This window comes from Camarhynchus parvulus, chromosome 8 (genome assembly GCF_901933205.1).
Source record: "Camarhynchus parvulus chromosome 8, STF_HiC, whole genome shotgun sequence".
Classification (NCBI taxonomy): domain Eukaryota; kingdom Metazoa; phylum Chordata; class Aves; order Passeriformes; family Thraupidae; genus Camarhynchus; species Camarhynchus parvulus.
This window is the reverse complement of record NC_044578.1, coordinates 11783909-11804160: the sequence shown is the minus strand read 5'-3', so window position 1 is coordinate 11804160 and position 20252 is coordinate 11783909. Positions and strand designations below refer to the sequence as shown.

Below are 20252 nucleotides of genomic sequence, written 5' to 3'. Positions count from 1 at the left end.
CTCGCGCCTCCCGTGGAAACATCGCGATCTCACCCCACCCCCTGCAGGGCGGCCCCGGAGGCCCCGCGGGGCCGGCTGGGCGGGGCCGGGAGAAACGCCGCGAGGCTTCTCCGCCGTTCTCCGGCGTCCACAATGAAATCCCGCCCGATATCTCGCGAGGTTTCGGCGCGCTCCCCCCCCGAGCACGATGCCGCGCAGGAATGTGAAAGGCGCGCGCCCGCCGCCATTTTCTCTCTTTCTTGGCAGACAGCGGCAGCGGCCGGAGCGGCGCCGGGGAAGCCATGGCGGACTATTCCACGGTGCCCCCTCCTGCCGCGGGCGCGCCCGGGGGAGGTGGCGGCGGGGCTGGAGGAGTGAACGATGCCTTTAAAGACGCGTTGCAGAGGGCTAGGCAGGTGTGTGTGGCTCCATCGAATCAATGGGGACCCGGGGCCTGGAGGCCGCGGTCTCGCAGCCGCGGGAACAGTGAGGACGCTGTGCACTGGGCTGCGGGGAGCGGGGGCCCCTCCGCCAGTGTGTGTGTAAGTGAGTGAGAGAGTGTGTGAATGTGAGTGAGTGTGTGTGTGTGTGTGTGTGTGTGTGTGAGTGTGAACTGGGGGGAGCTTTGTCCCGTCCCCACGCCCCCTTTGCGCCACCCGCCCGCCCTGGGCCGCGAGGTATTTGTGGCCCTGCTCCGCCATTGCCCGCGAACGGCGCCGGGAGCGGCCCGAGGGGATTCGGCGGTGAGAGGAGCGGCCCCGCGGGCCCCCTCCCCGGCGGTGGGGAGGCGAAATCTCGGCGGGCGAGTAGCGGCGCGTTATCGGGCCGGGCCTGGCTCGGCGGAGGGACACAGGGAGGGCGGCGGCTCCGCGGCGCGGGCCGGGTTGTGGCGCCCGCGGCGCCCGCAGCCTGCTCGGACCGGTTGGGCGGCGCGGCGGCCTGCGGGGCCAGGGCGGCCCTGCGGAAGCTCTTTATCCCGCAGCTTTATTTGCAGCTTCTGCACCACGGGCGATGTTTTCGTCGCTTCTCGGGCGGAATGTTCGCCTTGTCTGTTAATAAGCGGTTGCGGTTTTGGCAGTATTAGAGGACGCGGTGTGGTCGGGTTTTGAAATTGTTTGGCCGGTGAGGCCCTGCTGTGAGATACCACGGTGTTTAGCGAAGAAGGCGTTGAGAAAGAAAATTCCCGTTCAGGAAAAAGGTTTTGGTGTTTAAAGGCCAAGTTTTCGGATGGGATTTTTTTTGTAGGTGAGGAAAATTGAGGAGGCTCTGCTGGTGAAGTATGAGCACAAGTTTTTAAAACACTAAAGAAAACCTCTATGAACAAAACTGGTTTCGGCCTTTTATTTATTTGCGGTCATTTTAATGTGCATTGTTTAAATCCCTGAAATCCTTTAGAAGGCGTGGAATGAACATGGGCCGAATTAATTATTTTTTTTCTTGGCTCACATCTGCCTTTTGTTTAGATTGCAGCGAAAATTGGCGGAGATGCTGGCACAGCAATGAATTCAAACGACTACGGTTACGGAGGGCAGAAAAGACCTCTCGAGGATGGAGGTACGCACTCATTCCTGCTGCATTTATTTTTGTGGAGCATGGCCGCTGTGCTAGAAAGATTGTTTGTGGATTCGGTTTTTTTTTCCATAGCAGAGCATTAAAACATTTGTTCCCCTCATAGATCATGACATATTTTTTCATTTTCAGTTTAGTGGGGAAGTTTTAAATCATTGTGCTCTAACCTGAAGTGAGTGTAAGCCTACTTTACAGTATCTTAAATGTAGTTTAAGTGCTGCAAATAGAAAAATGCATGCTGGGGAAAGGGACAGAAATATTCAGGTTGCAAAATATCTATGCAGGTGTCATTGAAGTCTTTTGTGGTTGTGTGGGATTGGTTACAACTCCTAAATTACAAGTAGGGCAGGAAGTGCTGGATTGTTTCATCAAATTTATTACTCCACTGTTTCAAATAAAAGTATTAATGCATTTCATTGTAAAAGCATAGGACTTTAAAAAAGCACAAGAAAGTAAACTTTCTACCTTGAAGACGCTTTTGTGTAGTGTAATAGTTCAGCCTATAGCATGTGTGAACCCTGATAAGATCATACTTAAATCCTCTGACTTGTTGCAGCTTTTTCGATTTGCCTTGCACTGCAGTAAAGTTTTCTCCTGAAATGTGTGTGTGTCCTCTTCTGTCTCTTACAGAGCATCCACTTTGAACTTAGCAGGGTTTGATATGGTTAATATACACACCAAATCCCATCTAAATTACAGGAAGAAATCTTTGAACTTGCTGAAATATTCTCATAGGTCTCACAAAAGGGAAATGCCTTTTTTTTTTCTTTTAAGAGGATTGAAACTCAGTCTACAGAATGTAACTAAGGCTTTATATCAGGATTTCTTGTGTCCTACAGTAAAGTTTTTTTTTTTCTATTAAAGGTGAGGTTTTTAATATACAAAAATGAGCTAATGATGCTTCAGATGATATATGTAATGTATTCTTTTTATTTTATGTGTAGATGGCTCTTGGACAAGTCCGAGCAGTACAACACACTGGGAGGGAATGCCCTCTCCTTTTAAAGGCAGGAATTTTTATTTATTACCTGTGTTTAGTATGTAAACATGACATAAACTAGTGGATCTTTCTGGATTGACACAAATATTTCTTGGAAAATGTGGCTGAGTTTTTGCTGCACAGAAATTATGATGGTTCATGTAGCCTTTATTTTGGGGTGGGAAGCATCTGAAGTGTTATCTTTTCAGATACAGGTTCATGATGCCTTTTATTTCTCTACTGTATGGAAAGGATTTGGACAGTAGTGATGTAGTTACTGTGAATCTGCTTTTTTTTTTTTAAGTTTTATGCTATGAAATGCTTGATAATTGGATAGGGATTTCATATCGACGTTCAGATTGAGATTGCATTGCCATGTGATACTGTTGTATTTTCAGATGTTTGGTCTAGGTTTGTGGTCATTGTCAGAATTATTTTTTAAGTTATTGTTGATTTTTTTATGGATTTGATTTTTTTTTCCTTTTTTACTATAGAAGCATCATTAGCTTGAGCAGCCAACAAAGCTGGACTTTGTTCCTTGTCTTAGTTGAGTTTCAGTGACTGGGTATCTGTGAGCTATCTACACACAGTGCGTTCTGAAAGCTGCCTTTTGTTAAACTAATAGATACATGGAAAAACCTAACATCTTTTCAGCTATACTAACCAAGTGCTGAGTGTTCGTGAGATTCTTTCTTTTATTCAGATGATCAACTCCCTGAAATTGGAGGAGGAAAAAGAAAGAGAGGAAAAAAAAAAGGGGGCTAAAATGCACTGGAAATTTACAATTCACACTAAAAGGCTTAAAGACTTCCTGAATTTCTTGGCAAAAAAAATTTAAAAAATCTTAATTTTGCAGATCAACCAGATGCTAAGAAAGTTGCTCCCCAGAATGACTGTAAGTAATTTTTATTTTGTTGCCAAAAAACCCGTAACAAGTGTAACATTGTCAGAACAACAGTTTGAAAGTGTTCTGGTAGGTGACACTTGAATAAGTGAGACCCAAAAAATGGCTGGGGGTTTGTCTTACGTTGCTGAAGCAGCACGAGTCTGCCTGGTAAAAGTGACAGTGGTGGTAGCAACAGTAGAGAGTCTTTATAGTTTTTAAACCTTTTGATAACACTTCTTAAAAGTAAACTTGGACAAAAGTTAGATACAATTGAGTTTTGTTATCAAAGGAGAAGCATAGTTGTAAGCTATACTACTTGTTTGAATTTAATTTTAACAATTTTTTTATAGCTTTTGGAAATCAGCTACCACCAATGCATCAGCAGCAAAGGTAAGAGTTTTACATTACATCTTACATATGATTTTTTTTGAAACAAAGCAGTTTCAAGCAATTTTTCTGAGAAAATTGTATCAACACAGGAAGCATTTATTCTTTGTGTGATCTGTTGAAGTGTAGCTTTAGCAAGTCCCAAGTTATACAGTTAAAATGTACGTACGTTGCTCTCCCTTTCTTTCTCCACGGCCTAGGCTGTGGATTGAGCTTAATAAAAGGAGAATATATTGGCTGGTTTCTCTACTTCAGCATAGGTAGCGTAGCTAGAAGTTGGAAGCAGATCTGAAGAGAATGATGATGCCGTCTTGTAAACAAAACCAAAACTGAACGGCCTAAAACCAAATAAAAGAATTTAGACTACAACTTCATTGTTTTCTCCACTCATTTCTGACCTAAACAACTAGATCCAGCTGTTATTCTTGTGCTTTGGACACTTCTGAGATACCAGAATTTGCAACATCCTTTGATGGTATACAGATGAAACTTAAAATGCTACAGAAAAGTAACCTTTTTTGTACTGCACATCTGTTAATAGAGTGAAGGAAAACTTCTGACTGATTTGTACAATACTTGAACCTTTTGTGTTGTTTCTGTGTGTTGTCAGCTTATGTAGAACTGTGCTTTCATAATGACTTTTAAAGTTACTGGGAGGCAAGTAAGCCAGGGTGATGGTGGGGCAGTAGTTTGATTTAGTTTAATGGGAGGATAAATGTAAATGTGATGCTGGTTTGTTCTCTGCATGGTCATGTCTTTGTTTAACGTTGGCTGTAGGTCTGTGATGACAGAGGAGTACAAAGTTCCAGATGGGATGGTTGGATTCAGTAAGTACCATGGGTGTGCTCTTGTAGTGTAGTGGGGGATGTTAGCAGACGCTGTTAGTACAAATAACCTTTCTGTGTTTTCTTCCCCAAGTAATTGGCAGAGGTGGAGAGCAGATCTCACGCATACAGCAGGAGTCTGGCTGTAAAATACAGATTGCACCTGGTAACTATTTGTGGGGGGGTTTAACTTGTCTGTCTGGGGGAATGGGGAAGGGGGTGGTTGGTAGGAAGTCCAGAAGATTGCTCATTGCTTCTCATTGCCTGAACCTTCGTTTAAGATACAGGTGAAATTTTTTTGTGCTAATCACAACTATGATGGGCTAAAGAAATGCAAAATGGGATACAATGATTATTCTACTTCATTGAATATGAAAATCCAGTAGTTTGTGTATTATGGTTAATTTCATAATCTCTTTCTGACTTAACGCTGCTGATAAGTTGGCTGTTTTTATGTTTGCAGATAGTGGAGGCCTGCCTGAAAGATCTTGTATGCTAACTGGGACACCAGAGTCTGTTCAGTAAGTATTTTTAACTGATGTCAGGACTGTAACCATGATTTTACTCTCATGGCAGCTAACCTGACACATGTTTTAAAGATATACTTGCTTTTGTCCATTGTTGTGGTAGTGGTTACAAGTACAAATGTCCTTACTTTGCATGCTGAATCAAGCAGCAGCTTTTGTTCTGAATTAAGCTTTGATGAGTGTAACTATATTCAGGGACCTTGAGGAGATAACTTCACTAAATATGATTGGTAAAGGACCATCGTTTAAATTACAATATTGGGGTGGGTTTATTACTTTGCAGTTAGTTTTTTAAGTTACTTTTGCAGATTGAGATTGCTTCATATTTCGTAGTGATAATAACCATAATTCTTTTGAAGAAACTTGAAATTTTAAAAATTGCCAAGCAGAATAGATGTGGGCAAGAGATACTTGCAGGGATACGTATTTATGAATGTGTATTTTCTTTCACAGGTCAGCAAAAAGATTGCTTGATCAGATAGTTGAAAAGGGAAGACCTACACCTGGATTTCATCATGGTGATGGACCTGGAAATGCAGTCCAAGAAATTATGATTCCAGCAAGTAAAGCAGGATTAGTTATTGGGAAAGGTGGAGAGACAATTAAACAATTACAGGTATATATGTATCATCTTTTAAATATGATGATTCTGAATGTGGATTTGAGTGAGTATTGACCTCCCTTTTGTCATATAGGAGCGGGCAGGTGTCAAAATGGTCATGATTCAAGATGGTCCACAGAACACTGGTGCAGACAAGCCCCTTAGGATAACTGGAGACCCTTATAAAGTTCAGGTAAGAAGTGCCACTCAATTAAATGCATTTTAAAATCTGTTTGGATGTTGCAATACCTGAACTAACTTTTGTTCTTCTTTTAGCAAGCCAAGGAAATGGTGCTGGAGTTAATTCGTGATCAAGGTGGCTTTAGAGAGGTGCGCAACGAATATGGGTCAAGAATAGGAGGAAATGAAGGGATAGACGTAAGCATGGTTGAAAAACTTGTTCACTGTATTTTGAGATGTTAACTTTAAAATGTTAAATTGGGTAATACCACTGAAAGCTTTTAACCAGATTTCAAAAGTTAATTGTAGCATGTAAGTATTACTTGAACATTGCTGAATTTACAACGCTAACTTATGCGCAGCATTCACTTTACATTGCCAGCAGTTATGAATAATTTCAAGCAGCTGGAGTTTTTTTATATAATAAGCAAGTAAATTTTATGGTCAAGTATATCATGTTACAGCATTATTGAAAATTGACTTTGGCCTTTAGATCTTCTTTAAGGCCAGCTGTTAATGCAAGTCACAAGCTAGTAACTTCATCAGGGAGAGGCTTAAAGCTTCATCTGCTAGAATCTGCCTTTTAGATACTCTGTAAATTCTTTCTTTCTTTTTTATTCTGAGAAGCGTAAAATCCTCTGGAATTACCACCACTATGAGAACTTCTAAAGCATAGGATCACTTTCTTTTTAATGGTTTAGTCCAGTATGTGCTAGGCTTGTGACTTGGTAATAAAAAATCCATCCTTGAAAAAGCCTGAAGTGGCATTGGTCTTGCCCTAGTTAACAACTCTAACCCTTTCATTATGTGGACTATTTAGTAATATCTGTGTCATCAACATCTTGTTTGGGTTTTTTTTTTAGGTTCCAATACCACGATTTGCTGTAGGTATTGTAATTGGAAGAAATGGAGAGATGATTAAGAAGATCCAGAACGATGCTGGTGTTAGGATTCAGTTCAAGCCAGGTTTGTAACATGTTCATAAGTTTTTGTGACTTAAATGTGAATTTACTGCATTGCATATACTGGAATAGTTCGTTTTTATTCCAGATGATGGAACAACTCCAGATAGAATAGCCCAGATCACAGGGCCTCCTGACAGATGTCAGCATGCTGCAGAAATTATTACAGATCTCCTTCGCAGTGTTCAGGTTGGGTAACGTTGTTCAGTGTTTAAAATCTCCTGCCCACCTTTTGGAAAGACCCAAAGTTTTCCAAAAGTGGGTGTAACTAGAAAAAATAATTTAGTTGTGCCATTTGAATCTACTTCAAAGTTTGGTCTGGAATATGAATGTTTACAGTTGCAGTTTTGCAAGTGACCATACTGATTCAAAGTCATGGCATTTCTTGATGTGTCTGGTTTTAGAGCTGGTCCTTGTTTTGTGTTAATTGCTAATATGCTCTTACTTTTGGTTGTAATCAGTGATTAAAAAGCTTGTTGTTAGATGAGCCCCACTGCTGCATTTACAGAAGGCAGACAAAAATGATATCTTCGGATGTGTGAAATTTCTGCTTGCTTCTACATCCTTTCCTCCTTCATCTTTCATATGCAGAATTGTACAGAATGTTTTTTAGAATTTAATTTAGGCCTTTCATAAAAGGTACTGCTTCAACTACCAAAATTGTCTGAGTAGTGAATCAGTTTTTTCTTAACAATGATGTAATATAACTTGTTTGCATTATTTGTTTGCAGTGATTTTATAGAACATGCTCATTTGTTGCTGCTTCTTTTTAGGCTGGTAACCCTGGTGGACCAGGACCTGGTGGTCGAGGAAGGGGTAGAGGCCAAGGCAACTGGAACATGGGGCCTCCTGGTGGATTACAGGAGTTCAATTTCATTGTCCCTACTGGCAAAACTGGATTAATTATTGGGAAAGGTAATACAACTTATATATGTACCTTACATGTTACTTTAAAAACCACTCAGCTTCTCTGTTTGGACAAACGCCATGCTACAGAGATTTAAGATTAGTATGATGCTAATAATGCTGAGTTTATATGTTTAATTGGGTCCCTTCCAACTCAGAATATTTTGTGTTTCTATGATTTTGTAAAAATTTTTAATTGCCCAATTTCCCCTGTTTTGAAGACTTTGTATATACTAATGGTACACATAACTTCTCTGCATCCTGTAAGAGAATGAGCCAGTTACCTTGTCAGCCTCTGTGGGGCTCATTTGGGCTTCCTTGCCCCTTTATAGGGAGGTTGGGTTTTAAGTTTATATTTACTGATAACCATGTGTGTCAGTTGTTATTAATGTCTAATATTAGATGTTTACATAAAAATACATAGAAGATTGTAGAAATTCTTTGCTGCTGTTTCTAAGTAACATTTTTATAACCTTTAAAATAATTATTTTACTTGTTTATTGCTATTAAAGCTCTACACTACACTGAAGAGACTTTATTTTAATTGTTGGAATGTTCTTGAACAGCTCATAAGAATAGGTGCCTTTTCATGTCTTTTTGGCTTCTTTGCAGTTGACTTTCTCTGATGTGAATCAGTATTTTTTGCCTTGATGCACATCATAAAAACTCTGTATTGCGTTGTAGGTGGTGAAACTATTAAAAGTATAAGCCAACAGTCCGGTGCTAGAATAGAACTTCAGAGAAATCCTCCACCTAATGCAGATCCAAACATGAAGATGTTTACTATCCGTGGAACACCCCAGCAAATAGATTATGCACGACAACTTATAGAAGAAAAGATTGGAGTGAGTGGATAAATAACTGCTTTTTTGTTTACTGTTGGAGCTAAACAGAGCAGAAAGCAAGTCTCCTTTGTGGAGATTGCACTTTCCTTTCACTTCCCAGATTAATGTAATCAGATAATAAATTTATAATAATGGTCATCTGGATTTAAAGTAATATAACAAAATATTGAAAAGAAACAGTTCATCTCGTCAACATCTTACAGTGTGCTCTTGAAAATGCCAATTCTATGTATATGAAAAAATTCTTAAGTTTAAAGATGTCGGTGATACTAAATTGTGCGTTTTGTTTTTCAGTCCCAGTATGTTTGGGCAAAGTTCTAATCAAAGTTACACTTTCAGTTTCACAGCGTTTTTGTTTGCATGTGTGTGCATGTCATCAAATTACTAAACGCTTCTTGTGCCTGATCTTACAAGCAGGTTTAGTTAGTCAGATTTAGATGTATTGAGTTAGTTTAGAACTGATAGTCTCGTTAGTGTGTGGGGAGTTTAGTGCAACTTGTGGAAAAATCTGCGGGTTTTTGTAAAATCCTTCACTTCCTCAAGAAGGAACTGAAATAAATGCAGGTTTTTAGTTGCTATTACTGCCACAGCTGCCTCTAATTACCTCTAAGCCTAATCAATCTTTAAATAGCCTGCTTTCTCCAGGGAACTGTCTTTTAAACCAGTCAAACCTTTTAGATGTTCTTTGAGTGTTCGGATAAATGCTTTTAAAATGCTGAAAAATGGAGAACCTCAAGGTGTATTTTCATCTGTATCTCACCCTTGTTACAGGGTCCAGTGAATCCATTGGGTCCACCTGTTCCCCATGGTCCCCATGGTGTTGTTCCTGGCCCGCATGGACCTCCTGGGCCACCAGGTCCTGGTGCTCCCATGGGACCATATAATCCAGCTCCTTACAACCCAGGCCCTCCTGGTCCTGCACCTCAGTGAGTATTGCTTCAGTTTACTTTCCTCTGTGTGGGGTGACCCTGGGACTGCCTTTCACTGTGTGTGTCTGATCTTTTATAGTGGTCCTCCAGCTCCATATGCTCCACAGGGATGGGGAAATGCTTATCCACACTGGCAGCCACCAAACCCACCAGACCCAGGTAAGAAATGCACAGCTCTACTGTAGTGTTGGAATATTTCAGGTATATCCATTCTGTCCTTACAAGTATATGCATTGTACAGTTACTTGTGTTACACTCCTAAAGCTGAAAATCTCCTGTTTTTCTGGCTTTTTTTCACTGATTGTCACTTTACTTATGTTTTGCGCTTTCCATATGTGGCTTGTGAAATGTTGAAATTTAACTGTTACAGTTGAGTATGTTTTTTTACAAATGTTATTGATACTGCATCACTATTTATGATAGTTTTTGCAAGTCTTGGTTCACTGATTTTGTGCAATTCAGTTTTCTTAAAATCAATGTTTTTGCATAAAGTTCTGTAATAAGGATGTCTTTAATAGTAAATGACTTTTGTATTTTATTTTAAACAGTCTTTACTGATTTGTCTTTTTGCCATTAATGCTATGATATTTCTAGGTTTTGCTCTATTACAATTACTTTTAAGAGTCTGATGCTCCAGTGTATTTTGTTGACTCCCTTTTGAGGGCTAAAACCTTGGTGAATTGCTGTTAATACAGTAAAACTAGTTAGGGTTGTGTATTTTGAGCTTTTGCTTATCATAGTTTTGTATTTTCTTCTGAAACCTATCTTTGTAGAATTTGTTTCTTCTATTTCTGTTTATCTTTGTCGAGATTGGAAGTTCTTACTTAATTACAACTTCCAAAGTTGTAGTATCCTGCTTTTCTTAAAGTTTACATCCTTTGGTTGGACTAGAGGATATGGGGAAATGGAACATCAGCCACAGAAGGCATGGTAAGGCTAGATGCTTGAGTTTGTTGTACCTCATTTGTTTGAGGTGGAATTGTAATTCCTCACAATTTGAGCCAAAAGATCTCAATTCTATTTTCGTTATCAAAAATATTTTATGATAGCCACTGTTCCTGCCATAGATTCTGTTAGTGGAGAAGGGACTCCATGTATGTATCACATTATCTCTTTGCAAAGAGCCCTTGCTGGTTTTAGTTCCCAAACTTCTGCACAAGGTAGCTCTGCACGTTTTCAGTTTAGTGTTTAAAATGCCTGCTGACTTCATTTAGAAGTAGATGGCTCAGAGTGCCTAGTCTCAGCATAGCAAAGTATTTAATGCAAAACTACTGCCAAAAAGTTTCAGCCTGTTTCACACTACCTTTTTTACTCTTCTGAAGTTACTTATCTACATAAAGGCTGGGTAAGAAACCATGGCAAATATTCCCTTGATGTCATTTGATGATTCTGTAACTGTTCTTTTCATAAATACTTCTCTTAAAAATCTAATGAAGTTCTCATATGTGCAGTTGAAGTTGGTGTTTCTTTTGACTAGCATTTATTTGAATGATGTTTCTACAATTTTCACTTACTTACTCATTCCAGTGTAACAAATGGGTTATTTTAGTACTTTTTTCAGAAGTGCTTTCTCCAGAACTGTGCTTGCCCTTGTCATGTGAAAGTGGAGCTAGTTACTACAGTCAAGTTTCTTTGGAAATTTAATGAATCCAGCTCTGTTCTTCTACTCTAGAGAAGTAGCTAAGGAGGAGGGGGAGGAATTGAGCAATGGCTTATTTGATATTTGCAGGTAACCTTAGAATATAGGAAGTGTTAATTTAAATCCACTATTGTTGATGGAAGCAGTGCAATTTAAACAGAAAGTAGTGTGTTAACTTTTTTTTGTGTGCATTTGAAGTCGTTACATCTGACTTTTGTCACAGGATTTCATTTAGCATTAATTTGTTGTTCTGGGTTCTTCTTGGATGCCTTTTTCAGGGGAATTAATCTTCCATCACTCACTGCCTTACCTGTTTCACGTTTAGGGAGGATTGTATTTCCATTCCCATGTATAGTTACTGTAAAGTATCAGTTGTGTCCATGTCTTTTTGTGAAATTCTCTCCTCACTTGGCTGAGTTTCTTTGCCGATACTTTTACTCTTTAAGACTGCAGATACTGCTTGCAAATATATGCTGGTTGTGTAAAACATACTATGTTCTCTAATAGTAGATTTTCAGGTATTGTCAGTTGCCAATCTTGTAATGTAATTAATCTGTGATTCAGCAAGAATAAGCCATTCCTAAAGGCTAAGTGTAAGAAACAGAGGAATAAAACCCTAGGAAGCAGCGTCATTGGCCTACCTAGATGTAGATAAAAATAAGGAATCATGGAGGTAGATGCAGAAGATGCAACTGTTTCTATGATTTGTTACATTAAAAAGTTGTAAGTAAACAGTGATACTTAATAGTCATGTGTATGTGGATTCAGGTTCTTAAAATGCTGTGTGTTTCTCTATTTTACTGTTACCTTAAAGTTTAACTGACAAGCATTGCAAACACCTAGTAAGTCTTGTATTCTTCTGTTTCAGAAATATGTATTTGGCATGCCTCCTCCACCGGTGCCAGTGTCATTAGCGTGAGGTTCTAACAAAAGTAAAACCACTGAAATCGTTTGGTGCTAGAATGATACATTGCTGCTGCCATGTACTGACATGACTGTTTATTTAAACTTAAAAAATCTGTTTCTATTTACCACATGTAAGATTAATAAGTGGCATTGTAGTAGTAAAGGTTCTAAAGTTATTTTATCTCAACAGCTCTATGAAAGTACACTTTGTATATTACATTGGTCTGAAACCTGATCAAAAGTTTATGCTAGAGAGAAAAAGTACTTTAAGGACTTACATGGATATTTTGTTTAGATGGATTTTTCCTTGGAGAATGCTTAGGACAGGATTAAATGAGGACAGTATTCTGTTCATAGTAGTGCTATTATAAATGCTGATGTTCTGTTTTCATAGGTAAGCCAGGAACAGATCCCAATTCAGCAGCGTGGGCAGCTTATTATGCTCACTATTATCAGCAGCAAGCACAGCCACCACCTGCAGCCCCTCCTGGTGGACCAGCTACAACCCAAACCAATGGACAAGGTAGATATTGAGTGAAATGGGCACATTTCTCATTGCTGCAGGTGTAAATACCCAGGTGTAAATTATTTTTTATTGTTGTCCTCCTGTGTCAGGTAAATTTATTTTAAGCAGCTGGTTTTCTTGGAAAACTATTGCTTGTAGCCTTCAATATTGCTTTTCATAATTTCAGCAGTAACAAGGGTAACGTATTTATCTTGGAATATACTCCAAAGAGAATTTTGCTGCAATGTGGGCTGACTTAATGACTACATAGAGCAGTCATAAATAAAAATGTAATGAGCTAAGCTGTCAGTTGTCATTTCCTTAAATGGTTGCATCACTTCCAGTGGGTTTAGGACAATTACAATTGTGGTATTTGGTTGTATTACTTTAATTTTTGTGCCTGGCTGAGGCTTACCACTTGAATTTTGGTATTTTGTATTGCTAGTGGTATGCCCTTCCTGAATCTTGAAAACATGTCTTTTTTTACTAGTAGTTTCTAGTTGTAGTAGCTTGTACCAAAAAGGTTTATAGTGTCAAATTTGAGTTATGTGGGACTGTTACTGAAAATTTCAGTGGATTATTTGGATTATGTGTGAAACAAACCCCAGTAATTTTAGTTTAACTATTTTTGATGTAATTTAGGAGATCAGCCAAATCCAGCACCAGCAGGGCAGGTTGACTATACCAAGGCCTGGGAGGAGTACTACAAAAAAATGGGTAAGTGTGCAGGGGGTTTTCTGTTGTTTTTTCTGTTCCACGTTCACAGTGGAATGTTTTAGCAAACTTGTCTATTATGCTGGATGACGGCTTTTACCCCCAAAAAACTGAAATGCACAGTCATGTCTTCTGAACCAAATACTGCTGATAAGCAGACTTGAAATTTTGTTCTGTTTTTAGGCATTTCATGGTGCTCAGGCTAGTAATCAGCTTTACAAAAATGCTTCAAACTTAATGAGATGTCTGATTATTGGGAAGCAGCAACTTTTAAATGTCTCAATCTGAATATTTTAAAGTACATTTCCTAAGTTTTGAAGTTCACTTTGATCTACTTTATGAAGCTATTGTTTTTTTATGTTTGGTAATTGTTTCCCAATTCTCTTCAGATTAGATATGATTTTTTTTCTTGTGCTTTGCTTTCTGTGTTTCCATGTTACTATGCTAAAGCATCATCATTAGCTGTCATTTATACTGTGCCTTTTCTAAAATGGTATTTGCTTTGCAGCACTTTAGAGCTGTGTTTAAACTGCAGATTATATGTTGTTGGTAGCTTTCTTTATAAAAATGAAATTAATGTGCTGGTTAACTTGATTATTTCATTATTTTGTTTATAAGGAAAGAGTATGTGGTTTTCATGCACTGGCAGAAGGTATCATTACCTTTTAAATGATGGTCATGTTCTGTCTGTGGCGTCCTGCCATGGATACTGCAGGACATGGAGGGCTGGGCACTGAGCACCAGTGGCCTTAGGAATGCCAGTGCTTTCCCTGATATCTGACTAGACATACAGCACCATCTGGTTTGGGTTTGGTGGCTGTTCTGCTGTCTTCCTACTGCACTCAGTTTTCTCATGGAATATTAAAAGCATTCAGATTTAAGATCAATAACATGCATAATTCCTCTTACAAGCCTTCTGCTGTATTGATAATTATTTGCCAAGACATAACTATCTTTATTTTTTATTTTGGCACAGTAGAAGTGATCAATTCTACATAAAATACATAATGAGTATTTAGTTCAACAACGGTGTATCAGACTAAGAAAATTACACCTCCCAAACATGTGATTTCTAAGATAATAGGCCTTCCCATTTTTCTTCTTCCTGGTTCATTCAGCTATTTTCAGTTTACTGTCTCTGTTAGTTTGGCTCACATTCTGAAATGCAGACTTGTGGGTGGCTTTCACTTTTTTTAAAATAATGTAATTTGTTGGTAGGCTCTCTGCTATCTTTCTAATTTGCTGTCTTGGAAAGCAGAGTCTGGGTTGCACTAGTCTTGCACTTGCACAGATTAAAAAATAGCAAGTTACAAGGTGTTGGGATAGAGTTTATGGGAGCAATTCCAAAGAGGAGTGTGAGCCAAAAAACACATTGGGAGATAAAAAACAGTTGGTCTTAAAATGTAAAATGTGAAAAATGCCAACACAGTCTTACAAGAGGAAAAACACAAGGGCAGTTCTCATCTTAATTCCTTTTTCTAGTTCAGATTGAGTTCTTTGCCTGAAGGAGAGCTCTTGATGGCTGGACCTACATAACTGATCTGTAAATCATGAGAACTTATTGCTGCAGAGTCTTGTTGTGGTAGATACCATTTATCTTTAAAGCCACTTAAAAAAGAGGAATTCAGCTGGAGTTGACATAATGCTACGTGGTGCTGCTTTTCCTCACCTCGTGGACAGTAGAAGGTCAGGGAAGGCTGTCCACCCGCAAGTTCTTGTGGTCTCCAGGCTTTCCAGTACCATTTGTTCTTCCTGTAGTAGTGTCCCCATTAACTTGTGCCAAAGGATGGCAATTACAAGTCACTTGCTCTTTGAAGACTCAGGTTTTTCACAACACAGATGATTTCACCAAACATGGTTAGGGAGCCCTGTCAGTTCTGGTTTTGCTGCTGAAAAAAACTGGTTTGATAATCCTTGTGGGAAGCTGAACAAGTTGCCAGTGATATTGCAGTTGGGTGTTTTGGATTTTCTTGTACTTAACTAAGTATGAGTGATCTGAAAATGCGAAAAAACTCCAGAATATGCCCATCCAAACAATAATGTTGTTTACAAAGTGACTTCCTACTGGTGTGATATGACTCTGCTAATCATAGGGAACACTTCACTGTATTTTTCACTGAACAGTGACTTGATTATTAACCTGTTTCCTGAGTTAGAAATACAGTGGCAAAGTCCATCTCCATTTTCAGACCCTCATTTCAGGGGCTGCTGCTTTGAGTAGCAAATAGTCCAAAAAGTCTCTCATAGATAGCAGTTCCCTTTAAACATGAAGTCATCATGATCATTAGTAAATGATCTGTATGTCACTGTCAGAATTGTTAACTTTATCAGTAATTTCCATATACTGTGGGCTTGACTTACAGTTAAAGGATTCAATAATAAAATAGGAGTGTTTTTAAAAGATTCCTCAGCATTGTAGTGGAAAGGAGAAACAAAACAGTTTACTTTTACTAGAATCACCTTTGATAATGTTGAACTATAAAATCTGCTGGTGTTTCCTTTCTCAGCCCTCCTTAAAGCTGAGATGTTCTGTGTTTCTCATGTTTCCTTTGTGTGGAGTTGATCAGGATTACCCGTAAGTGTTCTGGTTGAATTTGGATATTAATGAGCAGGTGCTGCTTGGTACGGCTTCTACACTGAAGGGAAGCTGCACCAAGCTGCTGAATTCCATGTGTAGGTTCAGAACTACTCACAGTACTTAGTAGGAAACAGAGCACTTAAAATACCCATCAGAACAGAAGTCCAGTTTGACATCTCTGAGTAGATGTTAAATTTCTCTTATTTGATTTGTTACTTGAACTCCAGTGCTGCCTTGACATTGTTGGCTGAATGTCCAAAGATTGTTGGGTCATAATGCACAAAAATCCCTCATCTTTGACATTCACTTGTGCTGACAGTAATTTGTAAGTACAGTTTTTATCTCACAGTAATGGTGAAATTGGAAAGAGTGTACCCTGGGGTAATTTGTAACCTTATTAAAGGTAGTTTTTGCTAAAATAATTGATCAGAAATTGTAAGTTATGGTACATTAAAAGTTGTAAAATGTGATAATAGCTCTAAAGATTTGAAGAAATGTAAGTTTTTTTTAGAAATTCCATTACTCTATAAACCAAAATAAATGATGGATAGGCTTTCAGAGTTTACCTACAGTGTAAATGGAAAAAACTAAATCGTAAGGTGAGTTAGAAAATAGAAGGTTGTATTTTGATGGTTTTCAGGATCATGCTTTGCCAAATACTCACATTCTCTGCTCACACTTGATGTTTTTGAGAGGATTAAAAGATTACACCATGTGTAGGAGTAGTGTGAATAGCTAGGATTCTTCATGTGAATTTTCTTTAAGTATTTAAAGAAAAACAATCAAACAAAGCCAGCCTTCTGTCTGATACTCTAGAAAACACTTCATTAGAATTTCTGATACTCATATTCCTCAGAAAGTTGCTCAGTGGTCTTGTATTGAAATGAAAAGTGAGGTGGTTTCCGTTAGAACAGAAAACTTTAAGCCCTCATCATACGGAAGCTGCCCCTTTCTGTTCATAACAGACAGTTTGGGTGCACATGGAATTGTACAGGGTGCAGGTTTGCATTTTGTTTATTTCCTATGGGGTGATGTGATGTGGTGATTTGTTTTTATTTGGTTTGGGTGGTTTTTTTTCTAATATCTTAAAAAAACTTGCAGAGGTAGTGGTTTTTTGGTAGTATCCTAATTCTGACTAGAACTTTTGATTGGACAAATAATCCGTTAAGAATATAAATCAGAAAGTTTCATAGGACACTAATAAAAGTTCTGGTTTGGAAGTTCAGGAAACTTGGAATGAAGCACTACATATAAAACCCTTCTGTCTGGGTGCCTGCAAGTGTGTGTGGACAGATATTTAGAGTATAGAGAGTGTTGCTTTGCTTGGAGTCTCATACATTTTGTAGTGGTAACTGCAAAAGCATCTCTCAGAAATTGTAAAGATTAGTGGTACTAAGAGGGGTGTATTTGGTGTTTCTGAAGTTGGAGGAAAAAGGAAGTAAAGATGTCTGTGACATCTCCTGTGGAAGAACAGCACAACTAAAAAAAAGGTTGGCTGTAATTTTCTTTCATTGTTTTGCTTGGTTTTTTAGTATGCGGAAGAGTCCCTGTGTATCAGTCTGTCACTGGGATTTTAGTCTGTTAGTTGATTATATTGAAAGGAGAAGTAATTCTGAGCTGTCTTTGAGAGTGTATTTGTACATGCTCTTGTTTCTAGAGGACTGGAACTTCCACAAAGTGTGGAAGCACATTTCAGGACTGTATTCTGTAGTGGAGTAAATGTTTACAAAAATTATTGCACTTTTTGAAAAATGTAACCTGCAATAACTTTGAAATTGAATTAAGTATGCCAAAATTGGGGAAGTAAATGAATTGGCATGTGCTGAGCTAATGAATGCAGTCTGTAAAATAAGGTAAAATTAGTCTAGGTGGACTACAAAAAGTTTTGCCTCTTGGCGTGTATTTAAATACTACTGTTGTTTAGGTCAGCAGGCTTTAAACATGATTCGTGATTATGAATCAAGAGGCTGAAAAAGCTGTCCTTACTGTTCCGTAATTTTGATTTACATGGGAGTCATTACATTAAAGTAATAGAATGAGTGTTTAGGCTGAAAAAGGCAGCCACGAGTTTATTCAGAGCCTTGGAGGAATATTGCTAGGTGATGTTTGCTAGGTGCTGAGATGTTGAGATTTGCTCATTTCTATTGCAACAACAAAGCTGTGCCATTCCAATTACTTGCAGGTCAAGCTGTTCCTGCCCCTGCTGGGGCTCCTCCGGGCGGGCAGCCAGATTACAGTGCGGCGTGGGCTGAGTACTACAGGCAGCAGGCAGCGTACTACGCTCAGACAAGTCCCCAGGGAATGCCACAGCATCCTCCAGCACCACAGGTACAGTCCTAAAGTGGTTTTTGGCTGGCTTCTGTCTCAGTGGTTGTAGATATTTTTTTGCATGTCTCCTGCTTTGTTCCTTTGGGGTATGCATCTTTTTTTCTAGCAAAATAGCTATCAGAATAATGAGTAGATGACTTTGTTTACCTGATAACTTGAGTTCTGTATCTATCCATATGTTTGGTGATTGTTTTTTTTATTAAAAAAAAGAAGAAAAACTTTCTCCTCCCAGGGTTTTGAAAACCATGCAAGAAGCCACCACCATTTACATTAACCAATTTTTCTTTCTTAAAGGCTTCACTCCTGAGTTAGCTCGATTTAAAGGATTTTCTTTAACTTTTTGTGTATCTCTTATGTATCTCTTCTGCACAGGGCCAATAATAAGAAGTGGACAATACAGTATTTGCTTCATTGTGTGGGGGAAAAAACCTTTGTTAAATGTATGGATGCAGACGCCTTGATGAAGATCTTAAATTTGGTTAAAAAATAGTGTTTTTGAAAATGTACAAAATATCTATCACTACTGATAGGAGGTAATATTTCTGTGTAGAAATGAAAAAATGGTTTGTTTTTAGTATTAGTGTAGATGTACACATTCCAGCAAATGTATTTGCAATTATGTGGTCAATGCTTTGTGATATAAATGTACTTTTTCAATGTATACTTTATCACTTTTAAAATGCCTGTTTTGTGCTTTACAATAAATAATATGAAACCTCCTGTGTCGGTAAGTTGGATATGTGGGTATATGCAGTATTGATTATAGGATTGATTTGCAACGCTGAATCAAGGTACCGCTACACAAATGAGTTGGGGTTTTTTTCCCCCCATAAACCTTGTTGAGTTTAAAAACTTGTCATTAGCATGTTTTTCCCCTCTTGCAGAATAGCTGTAGATGGAGGATCTCTTTCATTCATTGTATTTTGCTGCCTAGCACCAGTAATCTTGATACCTTAATTTTTTTTCTACTTGATTAAAACTGCATGTGTTTAAGAAGATGATCTTTTGGCATACTTCCATTGCATTAACAGTGAAATTTCCTTTTATACATGACCACTGTTTCAGACCTGTGCAGCTGCTATAACAGATAACTTTTGTTTTTAATTGAATACTTCAAAACTGTTCCTGCATAACTATTCTGTGGATTTTTTCAGACTAGTTATAAAACTTACTTTAAGTGTAATGTGCTTAAGCCTTCAGTTTAAAGTAGTCCACTTCAAAATTCAGTGTAGAAAAGTCAATGTGGTAATGCATAGTAGTTACAAAAATTGCATCTGTCCTTAAAAAGCTGTTTTGTTTGAGTGATGGGAGTGGTTGAGAACTTCCTTCAGAGCAGATAACTTCTCTTTTTGTAAATATTCAAGTATTTGAATCAACTGATTATTTTTTTATATATACTGAAGCTTCTTATTGCTCTAATGCCTATACTAAAAAGCTGATTCTCTTGAAATCCTGTGTTTGCTCTTTGCATATTTATTGGCTCTTTGCATATATTAGACTACATGCACTACAGTCTGTCTTGCCATTGTCTGTTGAAGTGCAGGTTTGATCCAGCCAGTATAGAACTAGCTCTATAGGGGTGAGGAGGACTGTGCTGTGTATCATCCTTGATTGTTCCTTCAAGGAGCATTGCACTGTAAGTACATCAGAATGACAAATTGATGAACTGCAACAGTATCTTTTTGTCAATGTTCCACATAATGCAAATGCTGTGCTTGTGTGATATTATGTTGGAATACAGTGCTGGTATCTTAGGAAATCATAATTGCTTCTTAATTCAGAAACATAGGTTTGCTTATATATATATATATACATACACATAATCTGAGTTTTGTGGGTAAGTATTTCTGAAACTTCTAGCAATAGCTAAAGAAAATCATGTTTCTGTTTATCTAAGAGTTTCTTTCATTAGAACTCATGAGACAGCTGTCATTCAGTGTTTTAAAGTATGCATATCATAACATTGAAGTCTTTGGAACCACTTGTTAGACAGAGTTGTCTTTGTCTC

At 38.4% G+C, this 20252-nt stretch overlaps 1 protein-coding gene across 8 annotated transcripts in view; it reads left to right on the top strand.

Annotated features, from left to right (window-relative positions):
• The first annotated feature begins 169 nt into the window (after positions 1-169).
• Positions 170-20252, top strand: part of FUBP1 (far upstream element binding protein 1) — a 34469-nt gene continuing 14386 nt past the window's right edge. Inside the window, exons 1-21 of one of the 8 annotated variants that reach the window (XM_030953732.1) lie at positions 200-395; positions 1443-1533; positions 2493-2555; positions 3384-3422; positions 3764-3803; positions 4578-4627; positions 4719-4790; positions 5088-5145; positions 5605-5767; positions 5847-5945; positions 6029-6130; positions 6796-6898; positions 6983-7083; positions 7668-7809; positions 8485-8645; positions 9417-9571; positions 9654-9733; positions 12514-12642; positions 13267-13341; positions 18099-18244; positions 18617-18972. In XM_030953732.1, coding sequence (XP_030809592.1) covers positions 282-395; positions 1443-1533; positions 2493-2555; positions 3384-3422; positions 3764-3803; positions 4578-4627; positions 4719-4790; positions 5088-5145; positions 5605-5767; positions 5847-5945; positions 6029-6130; positions 6796-6898; positions 6983-7083; positions 7668-7809; positions 8485-8645; positions 9417-9571; positions 9654-9733; positions 12514-12642; positions 13267-13341; positions 18099-18244; positions 18617-18625 — 1992 coding nt within the window. In that variant the 5' untranslated portion in view covers positions 200-281 and the 3' untranslated portion in view covers positions 18626-18972. Of the gene's footprint in view, positions 396-450; positions 723-1442; positions 1534-2492; positions 2556-3383; positions 3423-3763; positions 3804-4577; positions 4628-4718; positions 4791-5087; positions 5146-5604; positions 5768-5846; positions 5946-6028; positions 6131-6795; positions 6899-6982; positions 7084-7667; positions 7810-8484; positions 8646-9416; positions 9572-9653; positions 9734-12513; positions 12643-13266; positions 13342-18098; positions 18245-18616; positions 18973-20252 lie in introns of those variants that run through there. The other 7 variants (XM_030953736.1, XM_030953733.1, XM_030953731.1 and 4 more) reach the window with 7 other exon arrangements.